At 40.4% G+C, this 24,229-nt stretch overlaps 1 protein-coding gene across 1 annotated transcript in view; it reads right to left on the bottom strand.

Annotated features, from left to right (window-relative positions):
* Nucleotides 1-24,229, bottom strand: part of rhbdl1 (rhomboid, veinlet-like 1 (Drosophila)) — an 88,331-nt gene that overhangs the window by 40,335 nt on the left and 23,767 nt on the right. Inside the window, exons 3-5 of the mRNA XM_041816366.1 lie at nucleotides 15,658-15,882; nucleotides 12,203-12,351; nucleotides 11,962-12,074 (exon numbers count right to left, since the gene is read on the bottom strand). Of these exons, the coding sequence (XP_041672300.1) occupies nucleotides 11,962-12,074; nucleotides 12,203-12,351; nucleotides 15,658-15,882 (487 nt within the window). The remainder of the gene's footprint in view (nucleotides 1-11,961; nucleotides 12,075-12,202; nucleotides 12,352-15,657; nucleotides 15,883-24,229) is intronic.

The following is a 24,229-nucleotide window of genomic DNA, read 5'->3' as shown; positions in this document are numbered from 1 at the left end:
TACATTAAACAGTAATTTATTGTAATATCATGTCCCTCAACACTGTCCCCATAAAACAACACTTGATATGTTGTTATAGCATATATTTTATACTGCTGCTACATTTTACATGATAAACATATTAAAAGGCAATCATTTAAGGAAACATCATCTTGACTGAAAAACCAAAATCACCTCTAGAAAAGTAAAGGTCAGGACTGATGAAGTCAGTCACTGAAATTTGGTTTTTACATTTTGGTATATCAATGTTTTGTGTCACCCCTGACCTCAGCAGATCAAAACCGCGCAAACTGTTATGATAAATCATGCAACTAGTCAAATTTATGTTCATGTGCATATATCAGATATGTATACCTATGAGACCAGTTTTTATGCTTTCACAGAATCGGAGCGTCTTCAAAAGGATATAATCTTTCTTTTGGCTTTGAATCCAAGCCCTGAGGTGCAGAATTTCATGCAGTGTGTTAAGTCACAGACATAAAGACACAACGCTGCAGCATGTTGCACCATAAAAACGCACCCACTGAGTTCAGCTACAACCTGGAAGCTCTGCTGCTGCACAAAAATAACAAGCAACATGCGTGTGCGAGCTGATAGCAAACAGCCGACATGATTGAACTCATGAGCTGGAATAGGACGGCATGAATAAAAACATGAGACTGCCATGGGCGACTAAACGGTGAGGGAGGGAAAAAAAGGGTTTCATTGAAGTCAGCTAATGCACAGGGCAATTTCTAACATCACCAGGAAACTGTAAGGTTACAAAAAGACTGAGGTAGAGAAGCTAAATCTGTCAGGCAGAAAAAGATGAGGGAAACCAAAGCATGCCTGCAGAAGCACATGTGTAGTGTATGAGTTTAAGAAATGGATGCATGGGAGGAGATGCATGCACATATTTGCATTTATCAACTCATCTGAGAGTGAGTTAGCTTCCTTTTTAACTGCAAATGTATCAACTAAACCAAATGACCACATTAAAACATGAAAAGTCAATACTGCTGTCTCGGTTTTATTTACAGATTAAACAGTAAGACTCACAGACAACCATGCAGGAAGGTTTGTGATGCTGAATTATATGTAGCAGGGTTTCAACAGAGCTAACAAGCTCACATTGCTAACACACAGTCATTTAGTGAGTATCCATTCATTATCTATACTGCGGGTCCCATGCAGTATTAAGGGGCGCCTGGAGCCAATCCCAGCAATCATTGAGCGAGGAATGGGTTACACCCTGGACTGGTCACCAGCCAATAACATGGCTGACATATTGAGACAAACACCACTCACATTTACACCTACAGACAATTCAGAGTCACCAATTAGCTTAACAAGCACATCTGAAACTGAGGAATAAAGTGCTAACCATTGCCCTAACCTTCAGTAGGTATAATGCTTCTTATTAATCCTGCAGTAGTTATAAAAGTTTGGTCATGTCTTCAAATCTGGCCCTTAAATTAAAAAAGTGCAACTTAAAATTAGATTTTTTCTCTAAAAGCCCAACTTAAGGACTGCATTATCACCATTTTGACTTAAATCAACAATAAACATCCACAGGTGGTTGTATTAGGGAAAGGTATAAGGGCCTTGTGCCTAAAGATGGACCCATTATGGATGAGCATTAAATATGATCAATAGTGACTAAATCAACAATTAATTTCTGTTATTAAGACATGTATTTTGAATGTAAATAAGGTTCAGAGAGGAAAAAAATAGCATCAAAAGATTTTTAATACCCCAAAAAGTCCCTTGGGAGAATCCCTGGGCCCAACAATAAAGGTCAACCCCTCTAAAAGACCCCCAAATGTCTTCATACTGTTGAGCATTTATATAGTTACATTATATGGACAAAAGTATTTGGCTGCATGACCGTTACACCAACAGGGACTGTAATGACATTGTATTAAAATACATGTACTTTTAATGGAGTTGGTCCCTCTTCCGCAGCTAAAGCTTCCACTCCTCTAAAAGGACTTTCCACAAGATTTCTCAGTACTTTCGTGGGATTTTGTGCCCATTCATTCTGTAGAAAATTTATGAGGTCAGACAGGCACTGATGTTGGTCAAGAAGCCCTGGCTTGTAATCTCTGTTCCAGCTGAATGGTGCTTGTTTGGGTTGAGTTCAGGGCTCTGTGTGGGTCAGTTAAGTTCTTCCCCACCCAACTTATCAAACCATGTCTTTATAGTTCTTGCTTTGTGCACTGGAAAGCAGTCATGTCGGTATAGAACTGTTACCACTCAGTTGCTAGCATAGCACTGTCTAAAATGTCTTGGTATGCTGAAGCATTGAGACTGCCCTTCACTGGAGATAAGGGGCCGAGCCCAAAAAAAAAAGCCCCATACCATTATCCCTCCTCCACCCAACTTTACAGTTGACACAATGCAACCAGGGAGGTAAGATTCTTCTGGCATCTGCCAAACCCAGACAAGCCCATCTGACGTATTTCCAGAAAGGCCTCAGAGAGAGAAAGAGAGTAGGGAATCACATTCAGGAAGGTTCTATGAGAGCCCGCACTATCCACTTGAAGGAGAACGGTCTCTGTTTATGGGCAGCCTGAACTAACTGCTTGACCATCGCCAGCCCCTTTCACCTGTACACAGTAGTGTCATTCTTATACACCCTTTCTACTCCCTTTTTCTCCACTGAGCAGACTTGCCTTCTGTCATTAACCCTGGAAAACTGTCATTAACCCTCGCTGACTCCTCCTTAACCCCCAACACATAGTCTAGGTTAACACTGAAGCCACTTTCTAATGGTTTTCTTCCCAATAAATCACAACAGCATGGCTCCAATTTCAGCTCCAGAATCTGTGGGTGGAGATATTGTGGAGCTTAAAGTCTTTCATCATTTTGCAGACAGTTCTTACTGCTGATTTCTTCCTCATATCCTCCTTGGACAGCTTAAATCAGAGTTTTCTGTAAGAAAATTTCAACCAAACTCCAGACAGTTACACATACATGCTTTAACTTGTCCTCCACAAAATCAGCCTTTAATCACTACGTTGTAACTCAAGCGCAAGAGTTGTAATAAATGCAGTTTCACTCTGGACTCTTAGGATAAAAACATCACCATCTCCTCGCTTCGTCCTCCTCCTGCAGCTTAGATCTCCAAACAGCATCCCTAACTGCACTTAGGCTAATTCCCCAGAGAGAAATCCAGCATTACTCTCCCACTTTTTCTACTCTAAGTCCTGTGCTCTCTTGCCTGGTCCCTCTCCCTGTCATCATTGCAAAAATAAATCAAAGCTACAATAATTTATGAGTTTTAAGAGTATGTGTGGAGCTGGATTTTTATAGAGCATGAGGAGATTTTTTTGCTGCTTTAACTCCATTTACTACAGCATGTAAAGAGAGAAAAAGGAAAGAAAATGTAGAACTTTGTTTTTTTTTTGGAGATAGAAATTTTGTCTGTAAAAATGGACTTGATATGATCAGGCTCTCCAAAGTTATCAAATAATGGTTAGCCAGAGATTTACAAGCTCGAAGACAGTAATTGTCTGCAGTAAAGATGAAAGAGAAGAGAGGTTTATGCGGGAGTGTTGATATGATTTCTAAAAATATGCATCAACAGCAAAAAACTGCAGGGAGAAACCACTTGAAGCCATCAGTGTGGATTTTAAATTTCCAATCTTCAAACTGGCCGAGGACGAGGATGAAAGTTAATGAGGTTTCTCGTCAACAAATACTTGAGTGCTGCAGCGCGACCTCCGGGGCGAAGTGAGTCACTCCGCTTTCGGTTGGATGGCTTGGATCTTTTTAAAGGTCCGGGCCACCATCCGGGGTCAGATTTATCAAAGCTATCAAACAGGCCAGGCGTGGATGTCAGCATGAGGACAAGATTGTTACTTATTCAGGGTCAGTGAATTAAAGCGAGAAGTACCACAAATATGAAGTGAGAACAAGGCAGTAATATCGATAAAAAATGAAGTACAGAGACAAAAACTGTAAAACCAACAACATCTTTGCAGCTACACATAAGATTGAGACATAAACACAAATAAAGGCAGAGAACAAACAGACATTCAAGCTTATTCCATATTTAGAGGGAAAACTTTGATTGTATTGTAGACAGAGCCATGCAGCTGCAGATGTAATGCAGATGACTGAAAACTGTCTGTCTTTGCTAACAATATTTTAACTTTGTTTACTTCTCTGCTGTCTACACCAGTGGTTCAGCTTCTAAGTCTGCACAATACAAGAAAAAAGTACACAGTTTGCGGTTATATTATTCCATCTTTAGACAGAAACTTAAAGAGTGTTGGGGTAATTAGTATGACTACACAGATTCCTTTTTTGGTGTAACAAGGAATAAGTTAGTTAGATTATGATCCATTTATTCTGTTTTAGTTAGCCTTTTCATAAAAAACAATCTGTTACTGAAAAAACAACTCCCTGCTCCCCATCTCTTTTGTTGCAACAAAAAAGGGGGGAAAAAAACAAAGCTTTGAGAAACATCAGCACTGTTTCTGTTTCTCTCCTACCTGTTGGCACATAAGAACAAGAACAAAACCATAATAAAATGTGAGCTTAAATGCTCATGTTGTAGTTTTTTTGTTAAAACACCCGTGCAGTTGTTCAGTGAGACAGTATTATGCAAAATCTGTGGGCAATACTGTATTCATCTCTTCAGTTTTTTTGTCAGATTGTGAGCATACTAAAGAGCTGTAAAGGCTTTTAAACTAGCAAAGCAGATGAATTGGCCAGATTCCAGGTCTGTCATCCTGCAAATCCATCTTGCAAACTCCAATCTGAAACACTTGTGCAAGGTCTGAGAATGGACCTGACCAATCAGGAGAACAAGATGATAGCAACAGGTGGGGCAACATTTCTTTATTAAAACAAGAGCATGGAGCCACAGTGAAGATATGTCTCCTGACTGGCCTCGGCATAACTTTTATCTACCAACAAGCTCCACCGCTCATAAACTATGGCCTGTAAAGCTCATTGTATTTACTGGAGATGCACTTGTCTACTACCTCATTTTTTTTGCCAAGTCCCCCCAAGTAACCTTGCAAAGCAGATGGATATGCCTTCCTTGTTTTTCACTGGCGAATCTATCTTGCAAAGCTCCAATCTGAACCGTTTGGGCCTGGTTAGGAAGTGACAGGACCAATCAGCGACAAGGGGCAGTACTTACAGGTGCAGCAGAGTCGTGACGTCAGCAAGCAGCAGCAAGAGCTGGTGCAGTTATGGAGGAAGAGATTAGCATGGATGCTGCCAAAGTGCCAGTTTTATTAGAACTTGACAACATTTTTGACAAATAAAGAACAAAGAACAGCAGTGAGTTGTTTTTTTTTTCATAAACAACAAAAGTCGAGTACTTACATGTCTATAGTCCCCAATTTTTTGCGTTATTCCTCGGTAGCTGAGCACACGCAGCTTGATAGCTGCTATGTCACGTTTTGTTGCTCTGATTGGCCCGTAGAGATAAGACAGACAGAACGTTCATCCAATCACACTCCAAGTTTTTTTCAAAGCCTCTGCTTTCCCAAGTGTTTCCTATTGAAGTATTTCCTAGATGGATTTGTTTCACAAATCCATCTGACACGTCAGGTTACCCCCAAGACCTACACATATAAAAGATTGCTGATAAAAATCAACATCAGTTTTAATTGTTTAATGGACAAACCCCAGGATAATATCTCTAAACATGTCTATCGCACCAAAGACCTTTGTATAAACTATTTAAATTCAGTTTTGCCATGATCTCAGTTAGTATATGCCAAACCAATTTGGATGACCTCAGAACAGACAAAGCCTCACCTGAGATCTCTGGCGCAATCCCCAGGGGTCCAAGACCCCAGGGTGGGAATCAGTGTCCTTGTGAATATACACTATATTGCCAAAAGTATTTGTTCACCTGCCTTGACTGGCATATGAACTTAAGGGACATCCCATTCTTAATGCATAGGGTTTAATATGACGTCGGCCCATCCTTTGCAACTATAACAGCTTCAACTCTTCTGGGAAGGCTTTCCACAAGGTTTAGGAGTGTGTTTATGGGAATTTTTGACCATTCTTCCAGAAGCACATTTGTGAGGTCACACACGGATGTTGGACGAGAAGGCCTGGCTCTTAGTCTCCGCTCTAATTCATCCCAAAGGTGTTCTATCGGGTCAAGGTCAGGACTCTGTGCAGGCCAGTCAAGTTCATCCAAACCAAACTCTCTCATCCATGTCTTTATGGACCTTGCTTTGTGCACTGGTGCACAGTCATGTTGGAACAGGAAGGGGCAATCCCCAAACTATACCCACAAAGTTGGGAGCATGGAATTGTCCAAAATCTCTTGGTATGCTGAAGCATTCAGAGTTCCTTTCACTGTAACTAAGGGGCAAAGCCCTGGTCCTGAAAAACAACCCCACACCATAATCCCCCCTTCCCCAAAACTTTACACTTGGCACAATGAAGTCAGACAAATACCGTTCTCCTGGCAACCGCCAAACCCAGACTCGCCCATCAGATTGCCAGATGAAGAAGCGCGATTCATCACTCCAGAGAACGTGTCTCCACTGCTCTAGAGTCCAGTGGCGGCATGTTTTACACCATTGCATCTGACGCTTTGCATTGCAGTTGATGATGTATGGCTTGGATGCAGCTGCTCGGCCATGGAAACCCATTCCATGAAGCTCTCTACGCACTATTCTTGAGCTAATCTGAAGGCCACATGAAGTTTGGAGGTCTGTAGCGATTGACTCTGCAGAAAGTGGGCGATTTCTGCGCACTATGCGCCTCAGCATCCACTGACCGTGCTCCGTCATTTTACATGGCCTACCACTTCATGGCTGAGTTGCTGTTATTCCCAATCGCTTCCACTTTGTTATAATACCACTGACAGTTGACTGTGGAATATTTAGGACCAAGGAAATTTCACAGCTGGACTTGATGCACAGATGGCATCCTATCACAATACCATGTTGGAATTTACTGAGCCTCTGAGAGTGACCCATCCTTTCACAAATGTTTGTAGAAACAGTCTGCATACCTAGGTGCTTGATTTTATACACCCGTGGCCATGGAAGTGATTGGAACACCTGATTTCAATTATTTGGATGGGTGAGTGAATATTTTTGGCAATATAGTGTATAAATCAGATGTGTCAGGTTGAGGTCTTGACGTCTGTTAGTAATGTTATCAGGCTGCAGAGTTATTGTAGAGTCAGTACTTTAAAGAAAGACGTACAGTTGGTTACAAGCTGCTTTGATGACTGACATGTGAAACAAGGAATTAATGGTGTACATTTTTGGTAATGCAGAAAAGTACCCTCATGCATTTCTTTTCTCAGTCAGTAATGGAGTAATATAACAAGTTATTTTTTCTCTGTATGTAATGCGGTAGTCAACTGAGTTAGTTTAAAAGCAACACTTCTAAACACTAAAAATATATAGTCGTGCATACGTCTTATGATTGTAGGGTGTTAAGGATTCATCATGGGCCTGATGGGCCACAACCAAGGCCTGGTGAGAGTCATGTTGGACACATGTCAACACACACGTGTGTCGCTCAGCAGCCAAGGTCAAGCTTGACGTCTTTTCTTTTGTCTGGGTCTTGTCAACCTGGTGATACAACCAGAGACCACCAGCAGTTTTTGGGCCCTTGGAACAACCTTGCATATTACCAGGGGCTCATGGCAACCCTTCAACCCAACCAGGGTTGTGTTAATATTTCTTTGTGCACAGTACTGTAAGTAGCAGTTTTGCACACATAGGCCCTACCTGGATGAGCCATCACTGTATACATATATCCGCCCAAGTATATTCAGGGCTGTACAGTGTGACATATATGTCGCTAAAGCTACAAGAAAATTGGTCTGTGCTAAGAGGTTTTCATTTCTCATCGCACAGGTGCTATGACAAAGTGAGAGACATGCGTGCATGCCAGGTGTGCAGATAAGCCTTTAAAGTTTAAACCTTCACTCCACTTTGATTTGAGATTTAAATTTCATGCCCAGTCCATTTATTCCTTATTTCTGGTACCTTTTAGGTTCAAGCGGATTGTTATTTCCTTGCGTCATGCGCAATCCATCGTTTGGAGCGCGAGCGGCCACGCTCCCTGATGGTGAGAGAGTGACTTTTTGTAGCTCTTACAGACGAGCTACAACAGTCGTAAAAAACGAGTATGTCATAGCTTACTTCTCTGTTCTCCTCGTCCTCTCCAATTATGCACTGACGGACGCAGTGAGTTAGCTGTTGGTGAGAGGACAGCTCTCAGTCTGCGCAAACTCCTGATTAAAGACTATGTATGCATTTCCCTCCACTAATATCGTAGCTGCTGCTGTTTGGTTAACAAGACAATATGCGTCTGAATTTAGCATACAAGTCCGGTATGAAACTGACAGACAGACAGCAGTATATGAGAGAGAGAGAGCAACAGGAGCACGGAGGAGAAGATCAATACATCCAACACTGCATCTTTGTGTGTATTTATTTGGAGATAGATTTTTTTTAAATTACCATTTAACTCCAGTAGTACTTGTGTAATCATTAAATTGTGTTAGATAGAAAAGAGGGATCTGTTCATTTACATTAGCTCTATAAACATCAGAACCCAGTCTGATAGTTCAATATGGACCAAACTCTAACAGTGTTTAATGAATTTCTAATAATGTAAGGAATATTTTCCTATTACTCTGAGTATCAGTAAATACAGTTGAAACCAGAAGTTTACATACACTATATAAAAAGGCACATAAACTTTTTTTTCTCACCGTCTAACATTAAATCAGATTAAACTTTTCCTGTTTTTGGTCAATTAGGATTACCAAAATTATTTCTATTTGCTAAATGCCAGAATAATGAGAGAGATCATTTTTTAGACATTTTTTTATTATTTTCTTGAGAGTCAGAAGTTTACATACACTAAGATTACTATGCCTTTAAACAATTTGGGAAAGCCCAGATGATGATGTCATGTCTTTGGAAGCCTCTGATAGGTTTATTGACAACATTTGAGTTAATTAGAGGCACACCTGTGGATGTATTTTAAGGCACACCTGAAACACACTGCTTCTTTGTGTAACATCATGGGAAAATCAAAAGAAATCAGCCAAGATATCAGGAAGAGAATTGTGGACTTGCACAAGTCTGGTTCATCCTTGGGTGCAATTTCCAGATGCCTGAAGGTGCCCCGTTCATCTGTTCAAACAATTATACGCAAGTATAAACACCATGGGAATGTCCAGCCATCATACCGCTCAGGAAGGAGACGGGTTCTGTGTCTCAGAGATGAACGTGCTTTGGTCCGAAAAGTGCATCTCAACCCAAGAACAAAAGCAAAAGACCTTGTGAAGATGCTGGCTGAAGCTGGTAAGAGTGTGTCATTATCAACAGTCAAACGAGTCCTGTACCCACATGGGCTGAAAGGCCACTCTCCCAGGAAGAAGCCATTACTCCAAAAGAAACATAAAAAAGCCAGATTACAGTTTGCAAATGCACACAGGGACAAAGACCTTAATTTTTGGAGACATGTTCTGTGGTCTGACGAAACTAAAATTGAACTTTTTGGCCATAATGACCATCGTTACATTTGGAGAAAAAAGGGGGAAGCTTGCAAGCCTGAGAACACCATCCCAACTGTGAAACATGGGGGTGGCAGCATCATGTTGTGGGGTTGTTTTGCTGCAGGAGGGACTGGTGCACTTCACAAAATAGATGGCATCATGAGGAAAGAACATTATGTGGAAATACTGAAGCAACATCTCAAGACATCAGCCAGGAAGTCCAAGCTTGGGCGCAAATGGGTTTTCCAAATGGACAATGACCCTAAGCATACTGCCAAACTGGTTACAAAGTGGCTTAAGGATAACAAAGTCAATGTTTTGGAGTGGCCATCACAAAGCCCTGATCTCAATCTCATTTAAAATTTATGGGCAGAGCTGAAAAGGCATGTGCGAGCAAGGTGGCCTACCAACTTGGCTCAGTTCACCAGTTCTGCCAGGAGGAATGGGCCAAAATTCCTGCAAACTATTGTGAGAAGCTTGTGGAAGCATATCCAAAACGTTTGACCCAAGTCATACAGTTTAAAGGTAATGCTAGCAAATACTAATGAAATGTATGTAAACTTCTGACTCTCAAGAAAATAATAAAAAATGGTCTAAAAAATGATCTCTCTCATTATTCTGGCATTTAGCAAATAGAAATAATTTTGGTAATCTTAATTGACCAAAAACAGGAAAAGTTAAATCTGATTTAATGTTAGACGGTGAGAAAAAAAAGTTTATGTGCCTTTTTATATAGTGTATGTAAACTTCTGGTTTCAACTGTATATAAGGGGTGTCCAAACTATGGGCTGTGGGCCAACTGTGGTCCCTTGGTCCTTTTGAATTGACCTGCAAGAAATCCTTTAAAAAGGCCCACATGAGAACATAAAACTTTACTATATTTCTTAGTTTGACTAGGAATGCACAATATTGGGGTTTATTCAATATGGCGATATTTACTAATTAAATTTAGCCGATATCAATACCAATATATAAATGCATAGACCTAACACTGCAGTCCTTGAAACACAGTTTAAGGATGAACAAAGAAACATACTTCAGTCTCAAACACATTAAAGTTTAAGTAATAAGGATGAACACAGAAAAAGACTTCAGCTGTCAGTCTGTCCTGCCAAAAGTAAACTAAATCGATCAATACAAACAAAAGTGTTCCAGCAGCAAATACCAGCACAAGCTGAGCTCATTTGCTCCTCTGTCTGATCTCAAGGTCTGATTTTCAAATCATACTGCTCTAATCATCCTCAAGCACCAACACTTCTATGAAATTAGTCAGCTTCCTCTTTGCTCCGTTTGCTCTTGTTTTGTGTCTGGATGTGGAGATGAACCATCAGCATCTCTTTTCTCTGCTGCACCCCAAAATTCTTAACAATGATTGGCTGTTTGCTTCAGCAGACATTAAATGAGAGCTGTAATTTAGGCGGTGATGTAACAAACATTTTATATATTGTGCTATACATGTTTTGTTCTGTGCTACAAGATTATCAACCTCTGTAGCACCAGCGCTATGGGCAAAAAAAGTTAACGTACAGCCCTGATATTTGTTGACCATTTTCATAATTACAGCCTTTTCTGTACCTATATGCGATCACCATCAAAGGAAAATAAACTAGTGTCATCTCTCCTCCACGCTCTGCCTTTCTCACATTCAGTATGTATCTAAAGTGCGTGTAATCTCTGCAGGTGATCAAAGTGTGAGAGAAATATGCTGCTGTATCTCTCCTTAAATATAAGCCTTCTGATGCTGATGTTTTAAAGCTTTTGTGGAGCAAGTTAAGCTGATGTTTTTCCTGCGGTTTCAGTTTTATTTAACCAGCTGCTGTGATAGCAGGTGAGAGTGAAACTTCTAACACATAGGTTTACTGCATATGAAGGTTTTGTATGTGAATGCCACCATCCCATCGCACTGTCTTAAGTATTTTGCCATTCTGTGGGAAACACTGAAGTGCACTAAATAAACAGCATATGAGCAAAAAATCACATTCTATGGTTTTCAAGTGTTTTACAATATAGCTATGTGTCTAGTAACATGCTCCTTTTGAATAATATTTTATAACTAAATTTACAACATTTTAGCATTGGGATAGCTGATAGCTAGCTACAGCATCATCTGACTACATTTGAATAGTGTTAGAATATGAATATGAATATGACACCTTCTTTCATCAGGTAATGTGTGCATATTTAAGCAGAAAGCAATAAATTTAGACTTTACCAATTTTTATTGCCAATTCCCAAACTACACACGCTTAAATGTTTTTATGGCACCATTATTGCAGTCTCACCCACAAAAGACATGGCAATTGTTTTCTTATAAAATCTCACAAGTTTGTACTATTTGTTCAATTTTCTACTGTATCTGAACATGTCAAAGATTTATGCTGCTGATGTCAATGTTGCTATGATTTTATGAGGCAAGGTAGAAAAAGAGAAATGAGTTAATAATAAGTGTCTTTTTCAAAGACTCTTACCGGCCAGCACTCCTGCCATGTAGAGCAGACTTATTCGTAGGATGCCATGGACCATCTCCAAGGGAACGCCGATCATCAGCTGCAATAAAGCATTGAACCCCAGCTGCTCCAAACTGACACAAGAGAACAGAAAGAGAGCACAGAACCACTAAATATGCATCATCTGTAACAACAACCCAGATTCAAAGTGACTCAGTCCTCCTGAGATCAACATATGGTAGAAGGAGAGTGATGAACGAACCCAACATGCATGAACATGTAGCTGAAGAATCGCCACACTTGTGCTCGATGGCCCGGATGGTAGACCAGAGGGCTCTTCATGAAGTCTGGCTGATAGGTCTGCAGCACCCACTTGTTCAGCATGATACCGTAGCACATGAAAACGATAATCTGCAACACAGAGTTGAAACTGTCACTCCTGTTTCAGTCTCTCTCTCTGCAGTCTGCTGCTCCAAAGCTGAAAATTCTGCTACAAAACAAAAACCCTCATTGTGCTTTCTGAAAGATGCGTGACGTTTTTCTTCTTTCTCTGTTTCCTCAGCTGATGCTTATTAGACTTGTGGAGACAATTACGCGCTGCAGAAAGAAAAACGCCACATCTGGTTCAATTCCATTAATTTCTTTTCATAGAATAAATGACTCATTGTCTCTGTGAATTAAAATGGATGTGAACCGTTATTATCACTCCCTCATTGTCATTACGGACCATTCATTGCCATTTGGAAGCATTACGAGAGCACTTGGCTTTCTTTCTGCGAAATTATGATGGCGAAAAGGTTGAAGTTCCGTTAACGTGCTGGAGGTTATTTTCACTGCTTAATCCCCAATTGTTCAACAGTGGTCTGTGAGGGTGTTTGTGTTAGTCTTTACTCCGTTTTCATGAGCATAATAGGTCATTTTCTGCCCATATGGTAGCCGGCGTGCTCACTGACCTGGTTTCAAAGTTCCAATACAGTGTCTGATTAAGAAAGGCTGCATGCAGAGTGGCTGAAGGGTTCAGCTCAGCGAAATGGTATTAAATACACCCACTAAACCCCAGACTCCAAAAATGGGTTACCACCAGTGAACAGAAAAGTGAGTGATCAAAGGCAGAAAATCTTTTCAGGGGGTCTAAAAGGGAACAACAGAACCATCTGAAGTCAGTGTGAGAGTTTAGCAGCATAAACTCAAGTAAAACACTGCAGGCGTGAATCTATAAAACAGTCAGTGATGAGTTCAGCATCTTAACTCAACAGACAAAAATGATTCCACCTTCTAAATCTACCAATACACAAAACAGATTTTCAGTTTCACAAAACACAATGGCTATGTCTGAAATCACAATCACTACTCCCTCAAGAAGTTCCCTGCAGTCGACTAAACAGCACAATAATGGTAAAATAATAGCTGTCAGATGTGGTTCACTCTATCCTCAGATAATGGTTATGACCTTATGCTGGTGTAGAGATGAAACAGCTGTTTGAAGGCAGCAAAAATCAATAATACAACACAATAAAGAATTTCAGCAACATGAATATTATACTTATTGTATTTCCACAAATAATTGGATATGATCAAATACTGTATTGTTTAATTAAATATTCAACGATATTTTCATGCCATTACAGCAAGCAAGTTTGCAATAACCAGCAATAAGCTTTCCACATTTCTGTGGAGGAATTTTGGTCCACTCCACTTTGCAGTTTTGTTTTTATTTAGCCACTTTGGAGGATTTTCAACTCTGTTTAAGATCATGGCCACAACATCTGAATCAGATTTAAGTCCAGATCTTGACTAGGCCACTCCAAAACTGTTATTTTTATTGTTTTGTTTTGTTCACATTTAGAGATGGGCTTGCTGGTGTGTTTTGGATCATTTTCCTGCTGCATTACCCAAGAGCACTTAAGCTTGAGGTCACAAACTGATGGTCGGACATTTTTCTTCAGGATTTTCTGGTAGACAGCAGAATTCATGGTTCGATCAAATACAGCAAGTCATCCAGGTGCTGAAGCAGCAAAGCAGCCCCAAACCATCACACTACCACCACCATATGTGACTGTTGGTATAATGTTCTTTTGATGAAATACTGTGTTAGTTTCATGCCAGATGGCAGCGGCAACTTCCACAAAATTGAACTTTTCTCCCATTAGTCCACAGAGAAATCTTGGGGATCATCAGGATGTTTTTTTGACAAAAGTGAGACGAGTGGTTTTGGCCTTGGATCTTCCCATGGATGCCAATTTTTTCCAGTCTCTTTCTTACTGTGGAATCATAAACACAGACCTAAACTGAGTCAAGTGAGGCCAGCAGGTCTTTAGATGTTGTTCTGGGTTCTTTTGTGACCTCCTGGATGAGTTGTTAATGCACTATTGGAGTAATTTTGGCAGGCTGGTCACTTCTGGTAAAGTTCACCACTGTTCCAAGTTTTCTTCATGTGTGGATAATGGCTCTCACTATGGTTCACTGGAGTCCAAAAGCCTTGGAAATGGCTTTGCAACCTTTTCTAGACCAATGTCAATGACTTTGTTTCTCATCTATTCTTAAATTTCTTTAGACTGCAACATGATTTGTCAGCTTTTTGAGATCTTGTAGCCTACTTCACTTTGTCAGACAGGTTCTTATTCAGTGATTTCTTGATTCAGCAGGTCTGGCAGTAATCAGGCCTGGGTCTGGATAGTGAAAATGAACTCAACTTTCCAAAAAAATGTGGATAATCACAGTTAATTCATAATTTAAAAGGGGGGCAATTCCTTTTTTTTAACTTAGGGGCCAGGTAGGTTTGGATCTCTTTTTTTAAAATACAAAATGCATGCTTGTTGATACAGATCTTGTCTGCCATTGTCCTTTTTACTGAAATGCACAGTGGACAGTGACGTAGTTTTATGTCGTTCTGTTTCCGTTTACCACCACAATGGATCAAAGGGGTTTTGCAAAAAAATGCCTTTTATCATTTAGGAATTACAACCATTTTATTAAGAGTTCCTTCATTACCAGGAGCTTAAAAGTATTTGAAAAAGTTAACTGACAAGCAGTTTCATGGCCTGGCGTGGTATAGTCCCTCATTACTTCAAGACAAATGAAATGCATGAAATTATGATATCAAGGGTTGAATGGGCACTGTTTGACTGGAGCTATCAAAGTTGTTGGAAATGCAATTGAAGAAGGTCATAATTAGGCTAAAAAAAAACAAAAAAAACAATTAAATGTCAGATAGATAGCAAAAACTGTAAGAGTTACCAAATCACCAATTTGGTATTGTCTTAAAAATAAAGAATGCACTGGCGGGCTCAGTAACATCAAATATTAAAGACCTAGAAGACCACAGTAGATAACAATGGATGATTGTAGAATCCTTTCTCTGGTGAAGAAACCCCGTCATTACATGTAGAGAAGACAAGAATAACCTGGAGGGGTTCGATGTATCATTGTCAAAGTCTACAATCAAGTGCTGCCTTAATGAATGTAAATACAGAGACTTTACAATAACGTTCAAATCATTGGTATCATTCAAAAACAGCAAAACCTGGATTGACCAGATAACATCTAAAAAGCCTCCCCAGGTATGGAATCAGAGTCTTTGGACATACGGGACCAAAATAGTGTTATGTTGTGTGTATGTTGTAGTTATATCTGAAATACTGTACTTCTTCTCATATATTCATGTTTTGGGTCAAAAGTTTTTGTGTTCTGACCTCAGGGCCACCATATAAATCTCACCTGAACGATGGTGACGATGGCGATGAAGACTGGCGGGGGACACAGGCGGTTCTGGTGGAAATACCAGCGTCGGTCTGTCTCACAGGGCAGGATCTCGTAAGCCACATAGCGCACGAAGCGTTTGTACAGACCCAGCCCCGTCTCATCCAGCAGGATCTCCCTCTGCAGTGTGCGGCGGCCATTAGCGATGGCCCGTCGGAAACTGCTGGAGCGCTTACTGCTCATCTAAAGAAAGATAAAAAAAAATACAGCATTGCTCTTAAGGGTCTGGAGTAATTTGTTGCAGGAATCTGATTGGATTTAAATTACACTTTAAGGACACTGATTAGACCGTTTGCTGTAGTGTTAAATTTACCAGACGGATATGAAAGTTATTCATCTTCTAAGCTATCTCAATGCAAAAGTTTATAAAATGAATCCTCCAGAATGTCAGACTATAACTTTTAGAAAAGATGAGAACTTATTCTTGAAGTTTGTTTTATGACTTTAAGAAACGCTCATCTATAAATTACTGTATCTTTGATTTGTTTGGTATAACTGTGTTTTCAGCAGCAGAAGAAGAGTCTTCAGAGTCTGAGGAAATCACACCATCACCCACTGCTGAACATTTTGGTAATGTTAAATCCTTTTTTGTTTCTACATGCAATAGATCACTACTAAGTCCTTATAAAACTGCTGCTATTCTACAGCTACATCCAAGATAACTGCTAGACTGGCAGCAGCCATTGCTAATTACTCACAGCACATATTAACCCCTGTAGCTACTGCCTCGTTCTCCTCTAATGAGGATGATTGGTCAGAACTGTTTTTGGTTTGGTACAAGTGTTGTGGGTTGGAGCTTTTGAAAACGGATTTGCCTGATGGCAGTCTTGCAAATGATCTGCTCTGTAAGGCTAGAGATGACTACAAGCCAACACAGTGTGGCTGCAAGACCATCCTTAGCCCTGCCTTTTTGTCTGTTTCCTTGTTGATCTAAAGTTAGTTTATGGTGACTGCGGCAGATCGACTTCTCAAGTCCCCTTCACTATTTTTTGATGCCCCTTATGGACAAAGCAGTTCATTACCTTTTTCTTCTGTTTATAGAACAAATGGTCCCTCTTTTATTTGATTCTTTTTTGTTTTGTAATTGTTTTTGGGCTGTTTTCATGTAAAAAGAAGAAAAATAAGTTTAAGCTGTGTTGAACATTACTGGATAATCTGATTGTCATAAAGGCACCATTCCTGATGTTTAAGCAAAGCAGGTATTTCATCTTTTAAATTACCTCACAAGACTGGGTTAATGGCTGCTGCTGAGAGGATGAGAAGACAGCAACTTGCAGAAGCAATCAGACTTCAAAGTCAGCCTGCGTCCACAAACTTGAATGAAACGGGTTCTTAATATTTTGTGAAAATCCAACCAAATATAAACCAAACTCTGGGCTCATTTCTCACAGCAGTTCTGTCCAGATCAAACAGGGCCATAGGCCCAGTTGACCAGCTTGCAGGTGAGCTTACCCAGCTTGTGTCTCCCGTCATGAAAACCAGTCCCTTCTTTCTAATGTCTATCTCTTCTCTTTAAATTTCCACTTCAGATTAGGGAAAGTAGTTTGTGTCCTTATTCATTTAAAAAAAGAAAAAGGCTTCATTGACAGTGCATGGTTAATCACTTTGGCCTCTTTTAGTGGTTCCAGGTATTTCTAATGATACAGAAATAATTCATCATGTCCTTGATGACCTTGTTTGCTGTTGTGTGTCATAAAGAGACATCAGTATTAGTTTCGGATTGTTGCACAGCTACTGAAAACCCCCTTACTGAAGCTTTAACAAGGTTTAATCCAGACTAGTGTAAATAAAAAGGTAAAACAACGCCAAATACATGATAAATCTGTGCTGAGTACTTTCACAAATTTCTTCTTATATCTCAGCAGCAGTTTAGAAAATTAACATCAACTCCATGTCATAGTACATACTAACAATTGGTGATCACTTTCATGCCACTAAAGAGATGACAGAAGAGCCACTGAATACTTAGAGCTGATAAGAAACTTAAATAATGTCCAAGTGTTTTCTGATCTCCACATAATGTGAGCGTGACTGCCGCCAGGGTTGATTGCAGCTCAGTCCTCATAACAGAAAGGGGGCTGCTGAAGTGATTTTGCCCTTGAAAATCAAATCTTTGTCAAGAGGAACTATTGCATTGAAATAGGGAGAGTGTGTGTATGTGTAGGAGTGTGTTATCACAGAGTCCAGGTTTGCTTAGCGAGCAGGAGCTCTCTGCACAAGCCTGCAGGCCAGAGGGACCAAACTCTTGATAAGTTCTTTAATAGCGGCTTAGGATGAAAACTATCCTAATGCTGCTATTTGACAGGCGAGGCAGAGAGCTGTGAGCGCAGAGCAACACAGAGGGGTCTCTTTCTGCCAGAGAAATCAAGTCTGATCAGGTACTCACAGCGGGGGTCCTTTAGAGTCAGTATCTGCATTTCCCTACAAACAAGCATGAATGCTACACATGTAAGATGGCTGATAAGTCTGTTTTTGTAGCAGATGCCTGAAGCCTTCATAAAAAGAAAAGCTGACTGACTTAGCAATATCTCTAAATCAAAGCGAGATACTTTCTGATAATTAGTTTCCAGGAAAGAGAGAGAGAGAGTAGAGCACATGTGGGCAGCAGCTGCAACTACTCACACTGAAATCTACACCAGCAGCCTTAATGTAAAGGCGCTCATAATTGCAGCCTGAGACAATTGGCAGCTTCATATGAAGTGTGCTGTAACCTCAACAGGGGGCCTGTAGGCAGTACAACCCACTGTTAAAGTACACTACACGTGATTCATTATCCTCCTTCTGCTGCTTGTAGGCTCATTATATGTGGACACAGCAGGGGGCATAGTGGAGGAAATTAGGGGGTCAATAGTTATAAAAGCTAATGAGCTAAATATACTGCAGGACAAAGGCAGAAAACACAGGAAAATAATAAAGAAGAAAGGATTACATTGATACTTTTATTAAATTCAGGACGTTAGCAAAGCAGGAAGTAGTAACTAGTGTAACTGTGGGTAATTCTGACACTGGTGGCTGTAAAGTGAGGGTGGGAGGGCCTGTTGCACAGTGATAACCAGAACGATGTTGAGCTGAGGCTGCTGGCTCTCCCGCAGATGGAAGGGGATGCATATTTAGTATGGAAATCAGTCTGGAAAATGCAATTATGCTATACTTGAGGCAGGGAGTGAAAGCAGAAGTGAAAGAGAAGAGGGACATTAGAAGGCAGAGGGGAGGGAAATTAAGACGGGAGATAGAGATGCTGACATGGGGGAGCTTGATTCACAGATTCCGGGGGATGGTGATGGACGATGAAGGTGAGACATCTCATGTCTAGATTTGAACTAAGGATGGGCGACATCAGCTGACTAATCTCTTACACTTTGCCCCCCTTGTTAGGCACCAAAATTGCTAGTTGGTTTCAGAATAACTCCTAATACAATATTATACAATACAGTACGATACAGTACGATATGATAAGATGAAACAATACAATGTGATATGATACAATACCATACATTAAAATGTGATATGATATGATAAAATAAGATGAACTCAAAGACAATTTCTGCATTATCAACAGGGATATAAAAAACTAGGAATATCTGTTTTCCAACTTAGCTTTTATACCCGACTTTATATAATCCGTGTTTTGCTTCATGACACCTGCAACCTCTGCAGTCACCACTTTGCACTGCATTCGCTCTCATTCACACTAAAGTGTGAAAATTCATTCCCAGGAGACATGGCTAAGCATAGCTGCCACCTCCTTTGACATGCAGGACTTCTGCTGCTAAAATGAGCATTAGCAGCCTTTTGAAGTGACGATAGGAATGAGACGGCAAACACACAATAACACTCATGAAACCTTGGAGCTGCAATTGTGGTGACAGAGAAAGGTAGAACATAAAATGATGAAAGAAGGGGAAAATCCTCTGACTGACTTTAGCAGTGGTATTGGTGGAAGTTCCCTGACGCTGCAATGTCTGCCAAGGAATAATTGATGCTGAGGCTAAGAGCATGAAGATAAAGATAGTATTCCCCTTTAGGGAAGGCTGACAGCAGTGTGTGTCAAACAGAAAGAGTCCATCCTCCCCTTGGTGTTGCCCACTGTAAATGCTGCTCTCAGCTCTGGTCAATTGTTCTTGATGGATTAATTAGCAGCACCACATTGTCAATACCTCCCAGCTCAATACTCATTAGTAATAATTAAAACAATTCCAGTTTAAGGGCCATTCAGATGTCCACACTGCAAAGCAACAATCATAAATATTTCTGATTTTCACCTGAGTTGATTTGTTGACAGACTATCTCACTGAAATTCATATAAATCTGAGCTGCATGGTGGTACAGTGGTAAGTGCTGTTGCCCCCATGAAAAGGTTCTTGGTGCAAATTCCTCGCTGTGAGTACCTTTCTCTGTGAAGTTTGCATGTTCTGCCTGTTCAAGCATGTGTTCTCTTCAGGTGGCTCTAACCACATACCAAAGACATGCTTGTTAGGTTGATCAGTGCGAACATGAAAAAGGTCTCTGTAGCAGATTTAGTACCATTAGCCTACTAGCCAATGATAGCATCCAGTAGCTGTCCAGCGTACTACTACCAATGACGGCACACTTCAATCAAGCATAAAGCATCTAAGGCAAAATAAGTTCAACTTCTTTCAAGGACTAATGCTAAAATATAATACAGCACTGGTTCCCAACCTGGGGTCCAGGATAGATTAATTTAATAGTGGGTGTAAACAGTCACATTTTGGGACTCCAGTGAACCACAGTGAGAGCCATTATCCACAAATGGAGAAAACTTGAGACAGAAGGAAAGAGGAAAGAAAGAGGCAGTTTAAAATTCCTTAATTCAGGTAAGTGCAAAATGGCAATGCAGGATTTGGGATACCACCACCTTGATGACATTAGGTCTGTTAGACACCATACCAAACCATACCATACCATACCATACCATACCATTCCAAACCAAACCATACCATACCAAACCATACCAAACCATATCATACCAAAACATACCAAACCAAACCATACCATACCAAACCAAACCGTACTGTACCGTACCATACCATACCATACCATACCAAACCATACCATACCATACCATACCATACCAAACCGTACCGTACCGTACCGTACCATACCATACCATACCAAACCATACCATACCAAACCAAACCAAACCAAACCAAACCAAACCGTACCGTACCAAACTATACCAAATCATACCAAACCATACCATACCAAACCATACCAAACCAAACCATACCATACCATACCATACCAAACCAAACCATACCGTACCATACCGTACCGTACCATACCGTACCGTACCATACCATACCATACCATATCAAGGGGGAAATGGTTCATAGAGCTCAGAGTTTGGTTCAAGTTTGGTTCAGTGACAAAAAAAGTTTCATGAAGTATAGATTTAAAATCTAGTGTTATTTAGAACTGTCAATGATAGTTGGTACAGCCTGTGATGTATTAAACACAAGACAAAACAAGCATTAAAAAGAAAAAGCAAGCAGAAACTATGTCTCTTGATTCTATTGAAAGACTAAAAATAAATACAATGGAAAGAGTTAATTAATCTATGGGGGTTCTGGAGTAATGCATCATATTGACAAAATGAAATTGAGCTTGTATAGTGTTTATCTAGTCATCTGACTACTCATAGCACTTTTGCACCGCAGATCACATCTACTCATTCACACCCTTTCACTCCATTCACTCCACATACAATGATAGAAGAGGTTGCTATGGAAAATTAGCCATCAGTATCAGCTAATCACATTCATACTCATTCATTCCCATTTACACGCCAATGATGAAGCAGTGGGAGCAAATTGTGGTTAAGTGTCTTGCCCAAGGACACATCGACAAGAGACTGCAGGAGCTGGGGATTGAACTGACGACCTTCCAATTGCAAGACGGCTATACCTACTGAGCCGCAGTCTTCCCTAGGCATATTTGTAGTTTAAGAACCACCTTTGTTGGTTTAAAAAAAAAAGCCAGTGCAGTGGTTACTCATGCAAAATCCTGACCCAGGATGTATGTCAGGACCACTGACTTTCTTATATGAACACAGGATGGGATGTTGCAAAGGAATCTGAGCAGAGTGCTTAAATACAAACTTGTAGTTGGTGTTCTCTGCTTCTGCGTGTCCATGCATAGTCTTCAAATGTATTACCATGTGTGATATCCTCGACACCTTCTTTTTGAAAACAGCATAGAGATGAGGAGAGGGAGAAGATGCTGGCAGATCTCGCTTCTCATGCAGTGGGCACTTTTCTTCTTTGTGTGTTTTGTTTTGCGTTTTTTTTCCTCTTCTTCGTTGGTTGTTTAATGGCAGTTAGCACACACAAGCATAACTGGTATTTGGCTGGTAAATATTTGTCACATTTGTTTGGTTTTTTTTAATGGTTCGGTTTGTTGTGTGACTACATGCACTAAACCATGAGCCCTAAACCATCACAGTTTGGGACAAATATAAAGATCGGTGTTTGGCACCTGAGCTTCAATAACTGTAACACATGTGGTTAGACAACAATATGTTGCAGCATTAACATTTTTGACCCACCTTTCTGTGCCACTGCACTCATTTACCATCTAATCTGAGTCATTTAGAAGACCATAATACCCCTCTCCCCTCTCTTGCATACACGCTCCCGCTCTCTCTCACAGCAGACTCTACATCACTGCATATCTCAGCCTTATTCTACCCTGACCCAGATACTCACGTTCATCTCTCGCCCAAATCCTTTTAAAAATGTGAGTCCACCTTTTATTCTGTCAGTTTTGCTTCTGTGGCCTGCCTTCATGGTTTAATCATTGTGCTGCTAAAAGTCATAGAAGGAGAGAAAAAACAAACCTTCACTCTAGGACACTTAGGCAGAGTGCATTACTTTTAGCTGAGAAGCTGCCTAAAACAGAACAGCCTTGACTGGAGTTTGGTGTGGGACGTGATGTTGATAGGTAGTGTCTGTGTCCCTGGAGAGTGATGCACTCTGGGAGTAATGTGACTTAAAATGACTTGAAAACTTTAAAACAGTGTATGTCAACAACTTGCAAAGTGTCTCTTGACTTGGAGTGTAAGTGAAGTTCATTCCTGCTCCCTGTAAGTGCTCTCTTTCTGTGAACCCTACTCAGAATGTGACAAAGGACAGAGCCAGTTTAAAGCAGAACCTTTTCAACACATTTTATATAACACTTTCTTTATCTACCTCTTGAGGCAACACAAACTGCTAGTGCAATATTTGGGCAGAAGAGACAAAAATAAGGCACAAAAAACAGTCTTAAAATCCTCCAACCTGAACAAAGAGAATCCCAAAGCCATAATCTCCAAAATACATCCTCCACCCGTGTAATTAACCGTGGCAGCCATTTTGGATCTCTGTCGAACATTAGCCAAATTACCACCCGAAGGAAAACAATGACACACTTCTTCAGTTACACAGCTGGTAAGATGAGAGCAACAGAGGACTCTCGTTAAAGAAATCGATATGTGCAATTACCCACACAGAGGTATATCTTCTCAGATGTCCCAGTTTTTACCCTCAAATCATGAATATTTGCTTGTCTATCACATTTTCCTGAAAGAAGCTTCAGCATGTGCAGTGCTGTGATAAAGTCTCACACACCACCCCCTTTCTGAGTTCTTATTTTTTGCATATTTTTACCTCCGCGAAGGAGGTTATGTGATTGGGTGGATTTGTTTGTTGGTTAGTTAGTTAGTTAGTTAGTTTGTTAGCAACATAACTGAAAAAGTTGTGGACGGATCTTGATGACATTTTCAGGAAATGTCAGAAATGGCATAAGGAAGAACTGATTAGATTTTGGGAGTGATCCAGATCATCGTCTGGATCCAGGAATTTTTTAAAGGATTCTGTACTATTGGGAGAAGTAACTTTAATTCTAGCAGCAGTTTTGGGGTGTGTTTCTATTCAAAGTTTTGGAGTTTATAGAGTTTAAAAGACGCACGCCCAGTCGAGGAGACGAGTCAGAGCGTAACAGAGAGAAAGACAGCGAATTGTAGCGAGAATACTCACAATGCTGGGAGGAATAGAGGAATATTCACCCTCTGCCATGACTTCCAGTCATCCGGTGAGACCATGGGTGCATCTGTTGGCACCTGTAGCAAAGCCAATGCTTTGCCTCATTGTGTTTCCACCCCAATGGGGAGGGAGTAATTGGCAAATGTCATGGTGGGGAGTACATGAGGACGGATCCAGGAATTTTTTTAAAGGATTCTTCACTATTGGGAGATAGGGCTAATGGCAGAGGTCTGCGCTCACCGAGTGCTTTTCTAGTTCACAATTAAATGTTTCAGATCATAAAATTCTAATACTAGACAAAAATAACCCTAGTAAATACAAGTGCAGTTTTTAAATGGGGATTTTATCTATCATGGGAAAAGCCCTCCAAACCTACCTGGCCCTATGTGGACAAGTAATTGCCCCCTAAACCTAATAACTAACAACTGCAAGAAAGCAGTGAGTCTTTCACATCACTTGGTCCACTCTTCTTTGCAGAATTGTTTTGATTC

This window comes from Cheilinus undulatus, linkage group 20, assembly GCF_018320785.1.
Source record: "Cheilinus undulatus linkage group 20, ASM1832078v1, whole genome shotgun sequence".
Taxonomy (NCBI): domain Eukaryota; kingdom Metazoa; phylum Chordata; class Actinopteri; order Labriformes; family Labridae; genus Cheilinus; species Cheilinus undulatus.
Note: the sequence above shows the minus strand (reverse complement) of the source record. Positions and strands in the feature narration are given on the sequence as shown.